Below are 20,948 nucleotides of genomic sequence, written 5' to 3'. Positions count from 1 at the left end.
TCACCCCCGGCGGGAAGCGACAGTCGCAGGAGCTGCGGCCGAGAGGGACGCGGCCCGGAGCGCCCGGGGCCTGGGGGGCTTGGGGGGCGCGCCGCGGGTCCGGGGGCGTGGTCTAGCCCGGCGAGGCGAGCGGGGCTGGGCTCCCCTAGCGGGGCCCGGCGACACAGTGGGCTCCCTGGATCCGGGGGGCTGTGGGGCAGCCATGCTCCTGTCGGGGGGCGAGCCTCCGGCGCAGGAGTGGCTCCGGGTGCAGAATAAATCTAAGCCCCGCGTCCAGCGCCAGCGGCTGCCGCTGCAGCGCATCTTCAGGGTCAAGCTCAGCGCCTTCCAGGGCCGCCCGGACACCTCCTACTTCTGGCTTCGGCTCGAGGGGCCCAAGGAGAACCTGAGCAAAGCCAAGGTAAGCTGCTTCTCCTCCCCGCTGAGCCTTCCAGCCTGGGCCCTCTGTCTCCGCCCTGGCTCGGGGACACAGGGGCTTCCTCCCCGCCCCCCACCCTAACCCCATCTGGACTGGCCGTGTGGCTTGCAGGTATCAACTCCTCCTCGCGCGTCCCAGCCCCTGCACCCGCTAATTCCTTCTTAAACCCCTCCCCACTGTGTATGTCTCTCCTGCCCCTCAGAGCCTCGAGGCCCCCAGAGCCCGCATGCCTCGGGCTCTGCCACTCGCTTTGTTCTCCTGGAGGCTGCGCCCAGGCCTGCTGACTCGGTCCTGGACTGACCCAGAGAGCCCACCAGACGCTGGCTCTGGAGTGGCCCTTCCAGATGCTTCCAGAACTTTCCTGGGGCCGTGGGCGGGTGGGCCAGGGCCAGGCAGTTGGGGAGGGACAGAGGCTGGGACCTCCAGACCCAGATCTGAACCCCCCCCCCCCCCCAGGTTGCCTCTGGCAGGGTCCAGGCTGGGGTCCAGCTGCACTGGCTAGCCTGGGCATGGGCCTTATCACGGGAGGAGGCTGTGTGCGTTTCTGAGGGCAGGGCCTGCAGTGGAGGCCAGGTGGCAGAGCACCCCCTCTCTTGCCTCCTCCCTGGCTTCCCCTCTTCTTGGATCTCTCAGATTCCACATCAAGGCAAAGGTCCTTTCTCTGTCTCCTCAACATCCTCTTTCTCTCTTTTCCTGGTAGTGGTGGGCAGGCTGTAGCCCCAGGGGTCCCTGGGTGCTCTGTGACCTCCTGGTGGCACCTCTGCCTGTTCCCCACCACCCCCCTGCGTATATACTTCTTTCCCAGACTCCTCACTGACCCGGGCTGAGGAGGCCCCAAACCGCTGGCCCTGGCGGCTGGCTGGCTGGTGGGAGGGCAGGACTGCGGAGTTTTTAGCTCGGCCCCTCCGCAGAGCTGCTGTGTCAGCGGGTTTTTCCCGTGGTTCTGACAGAGGTGCTGGGGGAGGGGAGAGGTGCCTGCCTGGAGACAGAAGCTTAGGAGCACCCCACCCTGTCCAGGGGAAAACTCTGTCAGCAGCAGCTGAGATTGGGGAGGGGGTGGGCTGTGACAGGAGGCACCTTTGTGTTGGGCTCTTCATCTTTTTTTGTTGTTGTTAACTTGGAATGCAACAGTTTTCTCAAGTGCTCTGCTCCCAGATCTCTGCAGGAATCCTTCCCCAGGCACCTCACTTCCAGCTCCACAGCTGCCCCAGGGTTTGGGAGGAGGTACCAGTCCCTCTTTCACCCCCAGTTGGGCCGCCTAGATTCTCCCTAACCCGTGGAAAGACACTGATGGAACACAGAGCATGAAGTGCTGGGGCAGGGGTGTGGGGCTTCTGATGACTTCCGGTTGCACAGGACAAGCGGAATAAAAGACATGATGTATGTCTGGATGTCCAGATGATGTCTGGACCTGGAGGATCGGGAAGGTGGGGACCATTGGGCTTCTCCCAGAAGTTAGGAGATCTGGGCCCCCATTTCTGTTGTTAAGTTCCAGCAGGATAGAGGGTGGGGGGGAAGAGCTTGCACCTGGGCTCTGCTCCCACTACTCACCCTCTTCCTCTGGTCTTTTTCCTTCTCTACAAGACAATCTGGTCCGCCATACCAGGTGTGCGGGACCTGGGGCTGAGATCTCCAAGCCTGCTCGGATCTGGACTGGGCCTCCTCCACCCAGATCCCCCATTTTACAATAGCTAGGCAGTCACACCCACAAACTGCCGTGTAATCCCATCAATGGCCAAGGTCCAGAGACTATAAAACAAAGCTTCCAGAAGTGTGTGGCCGCATTCCTGGCTGTGCGACCTCTTATAAGAGGTCTATAGTCTATAAGTGGGCTTATAAGTGGGCTGTAGTCTAGCCCACTGATGTACCTAAAGCAGCACACATGTGTTTGGTTTTAACATACTTGCTTGTATTCTCTTATATACATTCTCTGTTCCTCTCGGAGAGCCCGGCAAGCTACTGAAAGTATCCCACCTGCATGACAGAGCCTGGCAAGCTCCCGTGACGTATTCGATATGCCAAAAACAGTAATGGGTCTCATTCCCCGTACCCTGAAAGAGTCTCCAGTACAGCACCATTGGGAAGGACTAGTCAGGAGAGGCTGCTAAAATCTCAGGGCTGGGACGAATGGAGACAGTACTGGCACCCGTTCGAGCAAATCGATTAATAACAGGATGACAGTGACAGTGACAATAATAAGACAATCTGATAGCCTGGCTCCATGGCAGGCTGGTGGGGGTCACCTGGAGCAGTGCACATGGAGGAACATGTGCCAGATGGGAGTGCTGCGGAGGTCAGAGGCTCCAGCTTCTTAACTAGTTGTGTGATTCCTAGCAAGTCCCGTTCCCTGTCTGAGTTCCAGTCTCCCTCATGTGTTGGTAAAATAAGGAACTTGCATGAAATGTCTTCTGAGGTCCTGAGATATGATCCTTGGAAAGTTCCCAGGTGCTGTGCTGACCCCTCTCAGCATAGGCACCCACTGGTGTCAAATTGTGCCCTTGGACAGTGACCAGCTCTCCAGACAGGCTAACAGAGGACTCCAGAAGACTGGAGGTTGTAGCATGGGCAAAAGGAAGTAGCAGGATGGTGCTGGATTTTCTTGGGAAAGCTCCCAAGCAGTGACTGCTAGGGGGCAGGTCTAGAGGCTTCACTCTTGGTGACATTCACACTCAGTCTGGCCATGTGGAATGGTTGGTTCAGTGCTCAGGCTTGATGCTGCCTGGGGGCCAGTGGTGTGGGGACCACCAAGTCTACTTTAGTGTGTGTGTGTGTGTGTGTTTGTGTGCATTTAGTACTACTCCAGTTTGTGTATATACGCACGTGTGTGTGTGCACTCATTTAGTGCTACTCCCAGTTTGTGTGTATATGCACGTGTGTATGGGTGTGCATTTAGTGCCAGGGATTGAATGTTCTTATGCATATCAGGCTTGCACTCCGGTCCTCTGAACTGTCTTCCTAACACTCCCTAGGCTGGCTTTTTTGTGAGGCGAGAAATGGTCAGAGGGGATGTAAGCTGGTTGTGTGTCTAGAAAACTGTCTGGCTGTATTTCTACATTAGCTGTGGCTTGGTTTTCAAGGAAAATCTCTGTAGAGTTCATGAATATTCCTCTCCCCCCACCCCAAAAGTGAAGACATTATACTAGAAATCACAATTCCATGTTTCAGTACGTAGTACTATAATTTGATGCCTGTAAAAATCGTTCACTGTAAAAAGACGAGTTCCCATCCACACAGTTGAACCACATTCTCCTATTGGTCATAGGTGTTCTCTGTGTCTGGTGATAGTGGTGGTCTAAGAATAGTACCTGGCATGTCTGGGTGCTCAGCAATGACTTCTGAGTGGGTGAATACATTCTGAGATTCCTCTGTTCTAACATTCTGAAAATCTTCACTGCTTTTTTCCTCTGGGGGTCTCCTTTCTGGGAATCCCCTGGTGATTTGCTGGAAAATGCCCGCTGGTGGCTTCCTGAGAAGGATTTTAGGGGAGGTGAAATGTTGGGCTACACATTTGTACATCAGCTTTGGATACCGAAAACCCCTTGATCCATAAGTTGCCTAGTACTGAATGGAATTCCATTGATAAATGCTTAATTATATTTCTTTACAAGTGAAAAGGCAACTTTGGCTTCTTCTTTTGGAAAATCCTGAAGCTGTTCTGGTCCCAGGTCTTCATGTGCAAAACATTCTCTCTCTGAAAAGTGGTAGTTTCCTCCAGTGACTCGGGTCTTTTGGAGGGCCTCTTTGTATATCTTTGTTGGCTGTCAGTGGTCTTGCATTGGGGGAATTCCTTCTACCTGTGTGCTCTATCAATACATTGGAATAATTTCTTCCCCATGTGTTCTATGTCTCTTCTTTAGAATTTCCTATTCAGGCATTGTCCCCAAGGGCAGTCTTACACTCTTCTTATTTTTCCTTCTATTTCCAAGTAATATATATATGTATATATATATATTCCCAAGAGCATATATATATATATATGGGCTCTTCTTTCTGGAGAGTTTTCCTCAGCTTTATACTCTAATCCTTTTGGGGGATCTTTCATTTCTGTCACCCTAATTTTTAACATCTGACAGTTATTTCTGTTCTCTCTAAATTTTCTTCTTAAAAATAGTATCCCGGAAGGCTAGAGCGATAGTACAGCTGGTAGGTTTCTTGTCTTGCATGTGACTGACCCGGGTTCAATTCCCAGCACCACGCATAGTTCCCTGACAACCCTCAGGAGTAAGCCCTGAACACTGCCAGGTGTCGCCCCCAAACAGATCAAAACAAAAAACCAAAAATGGTATCGATGGTGGTGAGGGTGCCTGCCTTGCACATGGCCAAGCTGGGTTTGACTCCTGGAATCCTATATGATCCTCTGAGCCCTGCCAGGAGTGATCCCTGAGAGCAAGTCAAGGAGTAAGTCTTGAGCATAACCGGATGTGGCTCCCCCCAAAAAAAGAGTACCCTAAGCTTTGTGGAATAGCTATACGGTAGTCAATGAAGCTTGCCAAACTCATGATTGTTGTTAATTGAAAACTTTTCCCATTACCCCACTATGAAGATTTGAAACACAGTTGGCACTTGCAATTTTTGAAGTCTGTAGGGAAACTGGGAAAAAAAAATTCTGTTGCTGGCTAAGGAGAAAATCCAGGTGGTAGAGCACATGGCTAGCATGTGCTAGTTTAGTTCACTGAGCTCTGTCAGGTGTAATGCCTGGTGGCCCCTGAGTGCTGCTGGGGTGGCCGAGGTGGCTGTCTGGTTTAACCTAGAGTGACTCCTGCTTATTTTGGTTTCTGGGCCACACCCAGTGATGCTCAGGGCTCACTCCTGGCTCGGCACTCAGAAATTACTCCTGGCAATGCTCGGGGGGCCATATGGGATGCTGAGATAGAACCTCGGTCTGCCCTGCGCAAGGCAAGCACCCTGCTCACTGGATTATTGCTCTGGCCCTGAGCAGACCCAGTTTAAAGAACCAGTCTTCTGATCCTGCCCTACGTGCTCCTGCTCTCTGAAATCTCTCTGAGGGGCGTGATGATACTGAACTCTCTCCTCTTCCTTCTCTTATTGTGGCTCAGAAGGGATCATGCACAGTGGGTTGAAGAATCAGGGATGTAGGAGGTGTGGGCTGCTGTATGGGATGCATTACTGCTGGCACAGGTGGCCAAGAAAAAAAAAACAAATTTCAGAGTTTCCCATGTCCTGTCCCTGGGGCTGAATGTGTGCCTTTCTTGCTCCTCCGAGGGGTGCGATCATCATTTCCGTAGAGAGTCTAGAGAGGAAGGAATGAGATCATGTGTATCAGGAGCCACACACATGGGCTGGAGAGATAGTTCAGCAGGTGAGCACCTGCCTTCCCATGCGGCTGTGGAGGCTGCAGCCCTTGTTCAACTGCCCCGCACCCCATATGGTGCATTGCTGGATGTGCCCCCTTTACTGCCCCCTCAGAGAGCCATGCACATAGTGAGCAGTCAAAACTTAGTTTGGAATTTTATTTTGAAACTATCAAATATATTCTTACATAGCTTTTAAACTAAAAAGTCAGCTTCTGGAACAATAAATGTTTAATGCTCTTTGCATAATGGCAAGGAAGCCCCCATAACCTTCATTCCCACCACATATTTTTATTTGGGGGGAGTTTTTTGGGTCACACTTGGGGTGTTACAGTGGACCTGACTTAACTTCGGGTTCTTGGGGATGGCGAGTAAGTAGCACGGGCTATGAGGTGTGTTCAGAATTACAAATCTTTATTTACTGCTCACCCGGGTACACCTCTGAAGACGACTCTCCTAGAGCCATCAGCAGTAGTAAGGGGTGCAGTGGAAGTCCAACATCAACTTCTGTGTCTGGGACAGCAGCCCCAGCATGCTGTAGAGACCTAGGCTTATGTCTGTTCTGCATCCCTGCCCTTCACTGTTTCTACTCTGTGAGTGGTTATGCCCTATGTAAAGGAGGGTTTGTGGAATTGACCAATAAGATTGTTTGTTCCCTATGCAAATGAGTTTGTGTGATGACACCAATTGGCTCATGTATATAAATGAGGGACTAATCTGGGATCTTGATTATCTGGCCCCTCCCTCCTCACTTTATGCCCAGACCATTGGTGGCAAGGATTGAATCTGGGCTTCCTTAGCACGACATCTTTTCATTTTTATATTTTTGTACAGTTGAAGTTGGGGGTGCATGGGCGTGCGGGCTAGTCTCTGAAAGTCATTCTGCATCTGATAAGATTCTCTCTTGCTGGGGATGGGGTGAGACCAGTTGAAGTGGGAGAGACTGACTTGGGGTTTCCATCTGGATTGTGTTGGTTTTGTTTTGGTGATGTTCAGTGGCTGCTCCCAGCAGGGTGCATGGGGGACCAGGTCTTGGTGCCAGGGTCGAACCCAGGCCTCCCATATGCAAAGCATGCTCTCTGGTGCTTTGAGCCATCTCCCTAGCCCAGTCCATCAAGGTTCTAAGCTGGTTTTGAGCTTATGGGAAGTGGTCAAAACTGAGCCTAGGTACCTGGGTGTTTACCAAGGCCCTTTGGGGAAGGATTTGGAGTTCCATGACCTGGGTGAGGAGGACACATTGGGGTGGGCAGAAAAGGCTGGTTTGGGGCCTATGGGGGGACATTGGGTGAAGAGGACACGGGGTGAGTAGAAAAGGCTGGTTTGGGGATTATGGGGGGGACATTAGTGGTTTTTAGGATGGCTGTGGGAGATGGGATCTAATTGGGGGGTGGGGTGGGGGGCCGTGAGACAGGCACATCAAGACGGGGTGTTGACTGCTTGTGCCCTGTGGGGCTTATTGGGTGGTGATGGTAGAACTCAAGTCATGGAGGGGAAGAACCCCTCTTCACCATCCCAGCCCCCAAGAGAGACTTACTGTGGGGGCTGCAGACCCAGAGGTCTTCCTGCTGCCATGGCCTTACTGCTTATCTGAGAGGCTTGTTGGACACCAGCCCAGTCACTTATCTCCTGGTCTCCGCTGGGCCGCTGTTTCCATGGTTACGGGCGCAGGTTGTACGGGAGGCTTTCTGGAGTGGGATTAAGCAGAAGCCGGGAGGATTACCCCGTAGTCACGGTGCAGTGGGCCTGAGGAGGAGCACAGGGCTCTGGTTTCAGAGTCACACAGATGTGGACATGAGCCGGGCTCAGTCGCCTTCTGGCTGTGTGTCCTTGGGCCAGCGGCATAGGCCTTCTGAGCCTGTGCCAAGCCCCTCCTGGAGCGAAGTCACCCAGATTTTCTCCTCCCTAATGAGGTGGGAAGGGCTCTCCCCTTTTGCAAGAGGAGGAAACCCAGGCAGGGGGAGGGTGGGGAATGTGCTTGGCACATAGGGAGGGGCCACTGGGCACTGACCATCCTCCTCCCCTATTCTCTCTCCTCCTACTTCCCCCCTCCTCCCCTCCTCCTCCCCCAGCCTCCTCCTGCTCTCCCTCTCCTTCCCCTCCTCATCCCACTCCTCTCCTTCTCTCCACCTCCACCCCTTCCTCCTCCTTGTCTTCACAGGGCTGGGCCTGTCCCTTGCTGTGTGAGAGGCCCCGGTTCTGAAATTATGATATTTCATCCCCCCACCTCCCCCCTACCCACACACACAACACACGCCACTGAGCTCTCCTGTTGAGGTCGGAGTGGGAACGTGATTCCATGCTCAGGTTCCAGGGGCTGTCAGCCTTTCCTGCAAAGATGCTGGTGGGGGCGGCAGCAGGGCGAGAGGCTGATTGTGGGGGGTTCTGGTTTGTGATGGGTTGGGGGTGGGTGGAGGGGGGGGGGGAGAACCTGAACCCTGGCAGGCCCATTCAGGTCCGATTTCCCTTTGTGCCGCCAGGAGTACCTGAAGGGCCTGTGCAGCCCAGAGCTGTGGAAGGAGGTGCGCTACCCGCCGGTCCTGCACTGCGTGTTCCTGGGCGCCCAGGGCCTCTTCCTGGACTGCCTCTGCTGGAGCTCCCAGGCCTACCTGGTGCCCGGGGCGCCCGGCTCCCTGATGGTGGGTGGGCTCACCGACTCCTTCGTCCTCACCCAGAATTGGCTGGAGGAGCTGGTGGGCCGGCTGCGCTGGGGCTCTGTGCCCCTGTTCACCCCCCGCGGAGCCCGGGAGGTGGAGGTGAGCCGGGCCTTTGGCGCCCTGGTCTGGCTCCGTGCTGACCAGTACGCAGGCTGCCTGCTGCAGCTGCCCCCAGCTGTCCAGGAGCTGCTGCTGAGCCTGGTGCGGGACACCGCGGGCAAGGAGGATATCGTCGAGTGGCTGGGCAGCGTGGGCCCCTCCCCGCGCCCCTTCCTCCTGCCCAAGCAGAGCCTGGCCCTGGTGCCCGCCGGGGACAGCGCTGGGCCCTCAGTCCAAGCAGGGGCCCCCCGAAAAGGCGCCTCGGAGAACTCCAAGAGATTGTCCAGCCCGGGGAACACCCACCCGCCACCCTCCAGCACACCCGGCCAGAGCCCACCGCAGGAGGCAGCGAAGCAGCTGGTCTGGTAAGTTGTAGAGGATGCGCTGGGCTTCCCCTACCCAGGGCCCCAGGCGTGCTGGGGATTCCCGCCTTCCTAACAGGCCCGTCTCCCCCCAGGGTCAGCTCCCGCAACCAAGGTGACTCAGAGGACAGTGCTGGCAAGGAAGGGGCCTCCCAAGGCAATGGCAGCAGCCAGGACTCGGCAAACCACACACAGGCCTGGTCCCCCCAGCGGCAGGTGCAGAGGGTGGAAGACAAACTCCCCTTCCCGCCGCCTCCAGTGTCTATCCTGGGCCTGTGTCCTCCCTGGAAAGCCTGGACCCCAGCGCCTGTGGCCTTTGGGCCCCTGTGGCCGGGGGCTGTGGCTGCCACCTTCTGGAGAATCAATGAACTGCAGTCTCTCCACCTGGCCTGGCTCCTGTCTCAGGCCTACCTCACTTTCCCCTTCTGGCAGAGGCCCCTGGGCCCTATTCAGCTCAAGCTGCCGGGGCAGACGCCTGTGCCCTTAAATCTGGAGTGGAAGCCAAAGGAGCTGGTCCCTCTTCCCAGTGTGGAGAGACTGGATGGGGGGCCAGGAGGAGAGGCAGCCCTGCAGAACTGCCCAAGCCCTGAGACCCCCCACAAAGTCGTGAGCTTGTTGGTGGTTTCAGGCGGCCCCGAGGCGAAGGACCAAGCTAGCCCAGGACTCCTCCAAATTGAGCCACCTTTGCCCTCCACTCCCCAGGCACCCGCTGGAAGCGAGCTGGGGGCTCCGGGCAGTGGGAGGCAGGATTGTGAGGGGCTGGAGGGGATTCCTGTTCCAGCGCTGCCCACCGGGCCAGAGGTGCCGCCCACCGCGGAGAGGCCGGGGGCTCAGGGGGCACTTCCAACCCCGGCGGTCCTGGAAGCTCAGGTAATAATGCCTGAAACTCTCAAAGCTCCGGCGGTCCTGGAAGCTCAGACAGTGCCTGAAACTCTCAAAGCTCCGGCGGTCCTGGAAGCTCATACGGTCCCTGAAACTTTCAAAGCTCCGGCGGTCCTGGAAGCTCATACGGTCCCTGAAACTCTCAAAGCTCCGGCGGTCCTGGAAGCTCAGACAGTGCCTAAAACTTTCAAAGCTCCGGCGATCCTGGAAGCTCGGACAGTGCCTGGAACTCTCAAAGCTCCAGCAGTCCTGGAAGCTCAGACAGTGCCTGAAACTCTCAAAGTGCCTGGGGCCGCTGCCATGCCTATGACCCCAGCCCTGCCCTCAGTGCCAGTGCTCCCTGCAGCCGCCCAAGTGCCTGCAGCCCCGATGATGCTGCCTGTGGCCCCCGCTGAGCTTGCTGACCCCAGAGCGCCTTCGGCCCCGGCGAAGCCCGCGGCGGCTCAAGGAGTGTCTGCATCTCACAAGGCTGCTGGGGACCCGCTGGTGTCCACAGCGGCTGCGACGGTGCCTGCTACTGCCCAGACCCTGCCCACTCAGAAGGGGCCAGTGGCCGAAGCAGCCCCCACGGGCCGCAGAGGACCCAAGCCCCCCACAGGGCCTGTAGCTCAGACCGGAGCAGTGACTCCCAAAGGACCAGCTGCCCCCAGAGCGTCCAGAGCCCCTCAAACACCCGTGGCTCAGAAGGGATCCCCAGGTGCGAGGTCCACCTCGGACGCCACCAAGCTCCTGAGCAACGCCCCGCCTTCCCCAAAGGGCTCTGCCTCCTGCCCACAGGGCCCTCCGCTCAGCGTCCGACCTCACATGGAGGGGCTCCTGGGGGCCTGGGAGGGGACCCCCCGGCAGTCGCCCCGACACCTGCAGCCTAGCAGCACAGTGACCAGCTTCCAGAGGTTCCACGAGGCCCTGAACACGCCCTTCGAACTGGCCCTGTCCGAGGAGCCGGGAGACCAGGGCCTGCGGCGGGTGGTCATCGATGGCAGCAGTGTGGCCATGGTGTGAGTAGCCAGGGCTGCGGGGGTGTCCCGGGTGCTGCAGGTGACCTCCGGTGGGCGTGGGGTGTGGGGGACTGGGAGCTTACAGAGGGACCAGGGTGGGTGGAAGAGGCACATCTAGAGTGTCTGAGTCGGCAGCTGGGCCCTGCAAGGCTGCTTTCTGCTTCCTGTCCTCCCAAAGGCCCGGAAGTAGAAGTGGACTCAGAGAGGTGAGGAATCTTTCCCAAGAGTCCAGAGGCAGGAAGGGGCCCCACCAGCCCCACTGCCAAGGCGCACATGGCCCCACTTCAGCCTGCCTCTCACAATGTGGCATCTGGCAGCCCCAGGCCACTTGCACATGCTAGGCCCAAATCCTAAGATTCGGGGTCAGAGAGATAGTACAGGGGTTGAACCACTTGCCATGCACGCGGCCGAGCCTACTTTGATCCCTAGCACTGCGTGGTTTCCCTGGCACGGCTCGGAATGATCCGCAAACACTGAATGGGGAGTAACCCCTGAGCAGTGCTAGATGTGCTGTCCTCCTTCCTGGGCGTGTGTGTGTGTGTGTGTGTGTGTGTGTGTGTGTGTGTGTGTGTGTGTGTGTATGCAGGTAGGGGACGAGCAGCAAGCTGTAAGACGTCGTCTAGGAAGATCTTCTTGACTATCCCACCTCCAGCAGGCCCTCCCTGCCCAACGCTCCCTGCTGCTCTCTGAGTCTTCCGGGTGGAGATCTTCCCTGAGCACTCACACAGACACACAGGGAAAAGTGTGGCTTCCCTTCATACACACACACACACACACACACACACACACACACACACATACACTCAGTCGGTTGAGTGCGCCCCAGAGATGCCCACAGAACTGGGGGAGGGGAGGAAGGCAGGGTGGGCGACAGGTGCTGGTCGTGCCCCACATGCCAGGTTGACTCGGGAGGGGGAGGCAGGACCACGCCTCAGGCAGGGAGGTGGCCCCTCACTCCCATCCTCTGCACCCCCAGGCATGGCCTCCAGCACTTCTTCTCCTGCCGGGGTATTGCCATGGCAGTGCAGTACTTCTGGAACCGTGGCCACCGAGAGGTCACCGTGTTTGTCCCCACGTGGCAGTTGAAGAAGAACCGGCAGGTGCGAGGTGAGCGGTCCCCCGGAGGAAGCCCTCGCTTTTCTGCTCCTCGCTCTTGGCTCTCTGCTCCCCACCCCCTCAGCCTTTTCTCCTGAGCACCTGCCTCCGCCTGTCCCCTGCAGAGAGCCACTTCCTGACGAAGCTGCACTCCCTCAAGATGCTCTCCATCACTCCCTCGCAGCTGGAGAACGGCAAGAAGGTCACCACCTATGACTACAGGTGGGCCCCACGGAGTCCTGCGCCATCTCTGCGGGGGGCAGAGATGAAGGGGGTCAGTGAGAGGACTTGATGGGGTCATGTCGGAGAACGTGGCAGGGGTCAGTGAGGGTGTGGCAGCGGTCACTGAGAGGACATGGAGGGGGTCAGTAAGGACGTAGCAGGGGACAGTCAGAGGCCATGGTGGGGTCAGTGAGGATGTGGCAGGAGACCAGTGAGAGAGAGGACATGGCAGGGGTCATATCAGAGGATGGTGGCACACAGGCCTTCTGAGGGCAGAGGGTCACGGCAAAAAGAGGCCCAAGGGCTTTGAGGGGACCACCTGGTTGGGGCCTCCATCTGCTTCTGGGCATCACCACTGGCTTGGCTACTACACCCCCTACCCACCCTCCATGACTGCTCTAGGGACCCTGGGAATTTGGGCATCCCTGCTGTCCTCATGGGCTCCAGGCCGTCAGAGGTCTTTGCTTTGTGAGGGGCCTCCCATGCCCAGTCCGGGGAACTTCTGCTTCCCCCATGTTTCCCGGGATCTGGTCCTGACGTGGGACCCAGCACGCAGGCCTACAGGGGGCCTGGGCTGGGCAGTTGATCACCCTCACTTCAAGAGCTGGTCTCCTGGCTAGGTCCTGAAGTGCCTCCGCTGAGTTCCTCCTGGCTTTTCTGCGGGACACCCACTCCTGGGTACCTGTGAGACAGTATGCCGCCTGCGCGGGGTGGTCTGGTGTTGGGGGTGCAGTGGGGGACTTTAGTAGATTCCTGGCACTTGGGATCCTTTGTTTACTTTTTCTGGTCCCAGTCTCTTTCTGAGGAGCACAATTTTGGAGAAATGGATTGCTGAGTCAGTGTGATGCTTTCCATGTTGAAAATGATTCTTGCTTTCCTTGTTGACATGTGCGCGTGTGTGTCCTGGCCCTTGGATAGATACGGTTCTCTGGGGCAGGTGCTGAGCCAGTCCAGTCCTCAGCCCCAGAGAGCAGGCGCTTGGTGTCCACGTGTCAGATGAGGGACTGCAAGGCAGCGAGTGCGAGAATGACAAGCCTGTGGGTGTCTTAGTGATATCTGAGCTTGGATTCCGGTACCTGTGTGGAAAACGGAGTTTGTGTTTCTGCAGGGCTCTCCCCGCCCCACCCCAGCTCATGCTCCCAAGCAATTTGAGAAGGTTGCGTCTCCCTCATGCCGCCCTCCCCGACAGGTTCCAAAGCACTCAGAGGTCCAGGCCTCCTGCAAACTCTCCCCAGGGCTGAAGCTCTGCTCCGGCTGCCACACCAGGCCAGCAGAAGCCACTGAGGCAGCGGGCAGGGGGCAGGAAGCCACTCCCCACAGAGCTGAGGAGCAGCTCCCTCACTGCCAGGGTCTAGCACTCCCTCCACAGGAAGCCACCAGTCCCCATCCCTGTTCTCAAAGCTTGTCCCTCCGCGCAGGTTCATGGTGAAGCTGGCTGAGGAGACGGATGGTGTCCTCGTCACCAATGAGCCGCTCCACGTCCTGATGAATAATTCCAAGAAACACATGGTCAAGGACCGGTGAGGAGACACCTGGAACTTACACTGCTCCTTCCTCTTGACCATCGGGGCAGGAAGAGGGGCCTCTGCTGGAGGAGAAGTGGGGCTCAGTCACTGGCGACCAGGCGGGACGGGGTGGGTTGGGGTCGGCTATGTCACCGGGGCCCCTCTCTCCCTCAGCCTGCTGCCCTTCACCTTTGCGGGAAATCTCTTCATGGTGCCGGATGATCCCCTGGGCCGTGATGGCCCCACACTGGATGAGTTTCTGAAGAAGCCGAACAGGTAATGGGTCCAGGTCCAGGCACCCCTTACGGGACTCCCCAGAAACCTCTGCTTTGTGCAAGTCAGTGTTTGTCTCGTGCTCAGTGAGGGGTGGGGATTGGATCTTCTCAGGTGTTTCTACCTTTAGTGCATGTTTAATCTGCTGTGCACCACTTCTGAGTATGGTTGTGGATCTCTAGTCTGATTCTGGGGGGTGGGATGGGGTGGGGGGAGGTGTCACACCTAGTGATGCTCAGGGGTTACTCTTGGCTCTGCATTCAGGAATTACTCCTGGCAGTGCTCAGGGGACGTTATGAGATGCCAGGGATCAAACCCAGGTTGGTTGCCTGCAAGGCCAATGCCCTGCCCTCTGTACTATCACTTCGGCTCCCCCAGTGGATCTAAAGTCTTACACACACACACAGAGACACACACACAGAGACACACACACACATACAGACACTGACACACACAGACACAGATACACTTAACACACACACAGACACAGACACACACATCAGACACATACACACACAGACACACAAAGACATATGCAGACACAGGCACACACAGACACAGACACAGATACACACACACACACACACACACACACACACACACACACCCTGCATCCTTCCACAGCAGGCATCTGTGCTCAAACTTGTTTCTTCCTGGGTGCTTCATGCCAGAATTCCTTCCTTGTAGGTGCTGCTCTGTGACTGTATTTTTTGGCCCTCCCGTGGAGGGTCTCAGGACAGGTCTCAGTCACCCTGCTGGCACCTGTGTGATTGCACACAGTCTGTCCTTTTCCCTAGGCAATGGGACCTGTGCAAGATAAGTACCAAGGGGAGTTTGGTCCACATTTTGTGTCCTCTTCGATCTCTGTGATTTGAGCTGGATAAACAAAACCTGTCTTGTCATTTTTGTTTTTTTAAAAGAAGGAGCCTGAGAGGTATCAAAGGATCTAAGGCACTTGCCTTGGCTGTGACCAACCTTGGTTTGATCCCCTGCATCACGTGCTCCAGCCTCTAGCACTGCCTGGGTGGCCTGGGGCATCCTCAGCACCACAGGACCAGAGCAGGACGGCATCCTGGGGCCCTTGCAGTGAGCTGCCAGCTCAGTAGGCTGAGCATCTCCAGAAGGGGCCCCCAAGCATCCTGAGCACCACGTAGGAAACCCCCTAACAAATTTTTATCACCCTTTCCCTTCCCTCACTGTTGTGGTGGCTATGGGGCTATGCACACACTCAGCTGTGCTCACTATGTGTCTCACCCCAGGGAGCCGAGTGAGAGCCACGGATTGCATGCATGCAGGCCGGGGCTTGGTCCCAGGTGCTCACATGGGTTCTCATAGACACTCACTTCCTGGACTCTGTGCTAGTGCATTTTTTTGGGGGGGGTGCTTGCTGGGGTTGCTTTGCTTTGTGGTGGTGCTTGTGAGAGTGTACCTGGAGGGGGTGTGGCTGGAAATCAGCTGTGGTGCTGGGGGTTGCAGACCACAAGAGGCCAGGATCATGCTCAGTGCACGGAGCTGCACCGGGGATTGAACTTGAGACCATATGCTTGCAAAAAGGCACCCTATGCCCTGGTGCTCTTCTTATAGTTGAGGTATCTGGGGTACTAATAACTTTTCCAGGGATGCTGTGTGCTGGCAGAACTGGCTTGTAGTCTTCAGGTGCTCTGGCTTCCACCAACCCCTACTCCTGCCCCAGCCTCCTTGCTGCTCACCTCCTCCCTCCCCAGACCCAGTAGGGGACTGTGGTCAGCACCTGCTGGACAGGACACTTCTTTTTTTTTTTTTTTGCTTTTTTTTTGGTCACACCCGGCGTTGCACAGGGATTACTCTTGGCTCATGCACTCAGGAATTATTCCTGGCAGTGCTTCAGGGACCATATGGGATGCTGGGAATCTAACTCGGGTTGGCCGTGTGCAAGGCCAACACCCTACCTGCTGTACTAGCTCTCTAGTCCCTGGAAAGAATACTTCTTTCTGGACTGGCTCTCTTGGGGTTGGGGAAGAAATAATGAAGGTGCGATTTGTCTGCTGTGGCCACCCCAAGTTCCCCTTCTGGTGACTTGCTCTGCCTGGGGTCAGGTTGAAGGTGCCACTTACCAAATTATTATCAAACTGATGGCTGAGCCTGCTTGGCCACTGAGGTTTTGACTGGTTGAGCCTCAGAGCTCAGTTGAGTCTCAGCTTGGGGTCTGGCCCTGGCTGATAGGGGGACACTTAGGGGTGGGATATCTCTTACCACTTCCATCAACACCCTCAAGCTGCTCTGCCATTTGGATGTAGGTGGTGGTTTTTATTTGGGGCCATGCCTGGTGGTGCTCAGGGCTAATGCCTGGCTCTGTGCTCAGGAAATCACTCCTGGTGGTACTCAGGGGACCGTATGGGATGCCGTAGATGGAGCCCAGGTTGGCCACATGCAAGGCAGCCTCTGACCCACTGTCCTATCTCTCTCTGGCCCCTGTTTTGATGTAGGTTGGACACTGATGTCGGCAACTTCCTGAAGGTGTGGAAGACTCTTCCTCCCCGCCCGGCCCGTCTCACTGAGCTCAGTGAGGAGGATACCCTGGAGCCCCAGGAGAACCCACAGGAGTTGGTGAAGGAAATCAGGGAGGAGGAGAGGCGGCAGGAGCACCAGGAGGAGGGGCTGGAGGTACAAGAGCCAGGGGGGCAGGAGCCGGGGGTGCAGGGAGAGGGGCTGGAGGTGCAGGAGCCAGGGGAGAAGGAGCCAGAAGTGCAGGAACTGGCCGAGGAAGATGACGACGAGGGCTCTCTGCTGGCGTCCGTGTTCAGACTCGAGTGCCCTGTGCTCTCAGAGGAACTCCTCCGGTGTCTCAGTCTCCCGGAGGCCCCCCACGGGGTCCTGGACATCGATCTCCTGCCGGGGCTACCTTCTCCCTCCCTGGGGGTCCCCTGGGACGGGAAGCCCCCCTGTCAGCAGGTTCTCGCCCACCTGGCCCGGCTGACCCTCCCCAGCAACTTCACTGCCCTCTCCTTCTTCCTGGGGTTCATGGACTCGCACCGGGACGTCATCCCGGACTATGAAGCTTTGGTGGGCCCCCTGCACAGTCTCCTCCGGTTGAAGCCCGACTGGCGGTGGGAGCGTGAGCACGAGCTCGCCTTCCTGGCCCTGAAGCGCAGCCTGGTGTCCGCCCTCTGCCTCTCGGCCCCCGATGCCCAGCTGCCCTTCCGCCTGGAGGTGCTGGTGAGCCAGGTGGCGCTGACTGCCGTCGTCTACCAGGAGCACTCGGGGAGGAGGCATCCGGTCGCCTATACCTCGAAACCCCTGCTCCCCGACGAGCAGGGCCAGGGTCCCCAGTCTGGGGGGGACAGCCCCTATGCAGTGGCCTGGGCCCTCAAGCATTTTTCCCGTTGCATCGGGGACAGCCCTGTGATCCTGGACCTCTCCTATGCGGCCCGGCCTTCGGGGGGCGCCGGGGGGCTGGAGGCCTGCCAGAGCCCCGACAACGCATGGCTGATCCGGTGGAAGCTCTTGGTCCAGGACAAAGGCAAGCGGACTCTGGAGCTGACCCTGCTGCAAGGCCTCCTGGGAGAGAACCGGCGGTTGATGCCCGCGGCCGCCCTCCCGCGCTGTTTCCAGGCGCTGCCTCCCCTCTCGGACCTGTCCACCTTCGTCTGCATCCACATGTCCGGCTATTGCTTCTCCCAGGATGACGACGAGTGGTGCTCGGGCTTCGGGCTCTACGTCTTGTCGCCCTCCAGCCCCCCGGTGTCCCTTTCCTTCTCCTGTGCCCCTTCCACACCCACCTACGCCCACCTGGCCGCTGTGGCCTGTGGCCTGGAGCGCTTTGGCCAGTCCCAGCACCCTGTGGTCTTCCTCACCCACTGCAGCTGGATCTTCAGCATCTTGTGGGAGCTGCTGCCCCTCTGGCAGGCCCGGGGCTTCCTCTCCTCCGACGGGGCGCCGCTACCTCACCCTGACCTGCTCTCCTACATCATCGCCCTCACTTCCGGCCTCTCGGCCCTCCCGTTCATCTACCGAACCTCCTACCGGGGCTCCCTGTTTGCTGTGACGGTGGACACTCTGGCCAAGCGGGGTGCACAGGGCGAGGGGCCGCGGTGGGACTTACCAAAGGACGTGCCCAGCCCCGTGGTGTCTCCCCGGGCGGCAGGCAAGCGGCCCGACTTGCTGGCCTTGCAGCTGCGGGACAGCACCCTGGCCGACACCATCGCCAAGCTGCAGAGCGGCCAGCGGCCGCCGGGCTCGTCCCCTTTCGGCTCCGTCTACAGCTCGCTCAGCCTCGACCGCGAGAGCGGCCTGCTCATGTTCAAGGGGGAGAAGAGGCCCCGGGTCTGGGTGGTCCCGAGGCAGTTGCGGCGGGATCTGATTTTCTCCGTGCATGACCTGCCCGTGGGGGCCCACCAGAAGCCCGAGGAGACCTACAAGAAGGTGCGGTTGCTGGGCTGGTGGCCGGGGATGCAGGAGTACGTGCGCACTTACTGCCGGAGCTGCCTCTTCTGCACCCCCCAGAGCCCCGGGGGCGGGGAGCTGAAGGTCATCGAGTCCCTGTGGCCACTCAGATCCACCGCGCCCTGGGCCAACCTGCAGATCGAGGTGGTGGGCCCGGTGACGGCCAGTGAGGAGGGCCACAAACACGTGCTGATCGTGGCCGACCCCAACACCCGCTGGGTGGAGGCGTTCCCCCTGAAGCCCTACTCGCATGCGGCCGTGGCGCAGCTGCTGCTGCAGCACGTGTTTGCCCGCTGGGGTGTGCCCGTCCGCCTGGAGGCGGCCCAGGGCACCCAGTTTGCCCGCCACGTCTTGGTGAGCTGCGGGCTGGCCCTGGGCGCCCAGGTGGCCTCCGCCAGCCGAGACCTCCAGCTGCCCAGCCTAAGCAGCTCAGGCGCCTACTGGGAGTTCAAGCGGGCCCTCAGGGAGTTCATCCTCCTGTACGGCCGCCACTGGGCCTCCTGCCTGCCCCTGCTGCACCTGGCCTTCAGGGCCTCCTCCCTGCAGGACACGCCCGTGCAGATCCTCATGGGGGCCGAGGGCAGGCTGTCCGGGCCCCTGTGGTGGGAGATGAGCGGGGCTAACATCCAGGGCCTGCACATGGACAATTTCCTGCGGCAGCTGACCCCCGAGCTGCTGGAGCTGCACTGGAGGGAGGCCGACAAGGCCAGTGAGAAGGCCGAGAACCGGCGCTTCCTGCGGGAGAGCCAGGAGAGGGAGTGGAAGGTGGGCGACCAGGTGTTGCTGCTGTCCCTCCCCAGGAATGGCAGTGGGGCCAAGTGGGTGGGGCCCTTCTACATTGGGGACCGGCTGAGTCTGTCCCTCTACAGGGTTTGGGGCTTCCCCACCCCCGAGAAGCTGGGCTGCATCTACCCCAGCAGTCTGATGAAGGCCTTTGCCAATTGTGCCACCCTGTTGCCCCTCAACGTCCTAGAGCAGTGAGCAGGGGTCTGCCCCTGGGTCCAGGGGTCTGCTGCTAGACTTCTCTGCACACTGCCCACACCCCAGCCTCCCGGACCCTGGGCCGAGTGGGCGCGGGGGGGTCCTCAGTTGTGCCTTTTGTAGAGCACTTAAGCTTTGCTGAGTTGCCTTGAACTCCAAAGAGATGCTGTCCTCCCCATTTGGGGCTTTGGGAAACTTCCCAAAGCTGTCAGGTGTGCCCCCCCCCCCCCAGCAGTTTTACCCCGGGGACTAACGTCCTCTTACTAAGCCAGGCCAGGCTCAATGGCTTTCTCAAATATCTTCTTTGTTCTGACACAAGTGTGTGCAACTCTACACACATACCACACACCTATACACCCGACACATGCTACACCTACACAACACGTCCCAGCAACAAGCACACACACCACACAGCTTGTCACAAACACACCCCGAGACAGCACCTCCTACACAGTACATACTCTGTCACACGCACACACTGCATACACACCCCAAATGCCCTAACAACAGCACACACACATACACACAGAACACACTCTCCTGTCAGAACCATGGAAAATGATAGTCCTGGACCCATGACTCCGAGCCACATTCCCCTCTCAAAGAGAAACCGTGAATGTGGGCTCCCGCCCTGTTCCGCTCTCTTGGGACCCCTTTGCCCTTGATGGTGTCACCGCTGACCCACTCATGCAGACCATAGAGACAGCTTGCAGCCGTCCCCAGCTGGTCATGCTAAATGGGACCATCATGTCCCCTGCCCTGTTTGTCAGCTGGGAAGGGTATAGAAGACTGAGTCAGTCTACCTCATCTGACTCCAGCAGATGGAGACAGCCCTGAAACCCTGACCCCCACCCCTGCTTCCTGGGGTCAAGCCCACGGGAAACAAGAGTCTTGATGCCACATACGGCATCTCTACCTGAAGAGCTGCTTCAACTAGATGGAGGGGCCTAGGCCTCTGTTTTTGATTTTTTTTGGGGGGTGGTTCTGAAATGAGGCTCTACCTCCCAACTTGCCCAAAGTCCTCTCCTTTCACCCCCACATGACTTACACCCCCAAACCGTACCATGTGTGACTGCTTTGAATGGCTTGCCCCTTCCCCACCTAATGTGGCATGAAATCCTGAGCCCCTCTGTCACGGAGTGTGAGTCAGACTGGGGTGTGTACTTCTGCTTACCCCTGCATCGCTCCTGCCCCTCAGGGTGGACTCAGGAGACAGCCGACACCACGACACTCTGGCTGGGCCTTGGAGTCATTTGTGTTCTCCCAGGCTGAGCCCATCTCCTGGCCTAGCACACTCAGGCTGCCAAAGAACTTGGCATTGCTAGAGCCAGAGTGGAACTTAGATGGCTAGTGTTGTGTGTGTGTGTATGTGTGTGTGTGCACACGCATGCACATGTGCCTGTGTGCATGCTACAGTTGAGGGAAGAGACCAGAGGGGGAGTGATTGCTGAAAGGCACCTGGCTAATCTGTGGCAGACCTGGGACTAGGATTAAGTTTCTGATTTGGTCCCATGATATAGTCTGAGGACAGGTTGTTCAAGAAACCCTTCAATGGGCTGGAGCGATAGTACAACAGATAGGGCGTTTGCCTTGCACATGGCCAATCTGGGTTCAGTCTCCTGCATCCCATATGGTCTCCTGAGCACCGCCAGGTGTGATTCCTGAGTGTAGAGTCAGGATAACCCCTGAGCATCACCATTGTGACCCCAAAGAAAAACTAAAATC

At 57.8% G+C, this 20,948-nt stretch overlaps 1 protein-coding gene across 1 annotated transcript; it reads left to right on the top strand.

Annotated features, from left to right (window-relative positions):
• Positions 1-138: 138 nt before the first annotated feature.
• On the top strand, positions 139-19,284 carry NYNRIN (NYN domain and retroviral integrase containing). The gene is made up of 10 exons (XM_056133893.1): positions 139-400; positions 8,208-8,848; positions 8,941-9,715; positions 9,989-10,725; positions 11,702-11,832; positions 11,946-12,042; positions 13,461-13,562; positions 13,722-13,823; positions 16,286-16,493; positions 16,563-19,284. Exons 1-10 carry the CDS (start codon positions 203-205, stop codon positions 19,221-19,223), a joined length of 5,652 nt encoding a protein of 1,883 aa, XP_055989868.1. The 5' UTR covers positions 139-202; the 3' UTR covers positions 19,224-19,284.
• The last annotated feature ends 1,664 nt before the right edge of the window (positions 19,285-20,948 follow it).

This window comes from Sorex fumeus, unplaced genomic scaffold (genome assembly GCF_029834395.1).
Source record: "Sorex fumeus unplaced genomic scaffold, SorFum_2.1 ptg000098l, whole genome shotgun sequence".
NCBI classification, from domain to species: domain Eukaryota; kingdom Metazoa; phylum Chordata; class Mammalia; order Eulipotyphla; family Soricidae; genus Sorex; species Sorex fumeus.
This window is presented reverse-complemented; position numbering and strand designations above follow the sequence as displayed.

What these genes read in the sequence shown, in the direction of transcription:
- NYNRIN (XM_056133893.1), top strand. Translation starts at nt 203, where the DNA reads ATGCTCCTGTCGGGGGGCGAGCCTCCGGCGCAGGAGTGGCTCCGGGTG. An exon ending in GGCAGCAGTGTGGCCATGGT is followed by an intron (nt 10,726 to 11,701) that starts GTGAGTAGCCAG and finishes CTGCACCCCCAG; the next exon opens with GCATGGCCTCCAGCACTTCT. An exon ending in AAACACATGGTCAAGGACCG is followed by an intron (nt 13,563 to 13,721) that starts GTGAGGAGACAC and finishes TCTCTCCCTCAG; the next exon opens with CCTGCTGCCCTTCACCTTTG.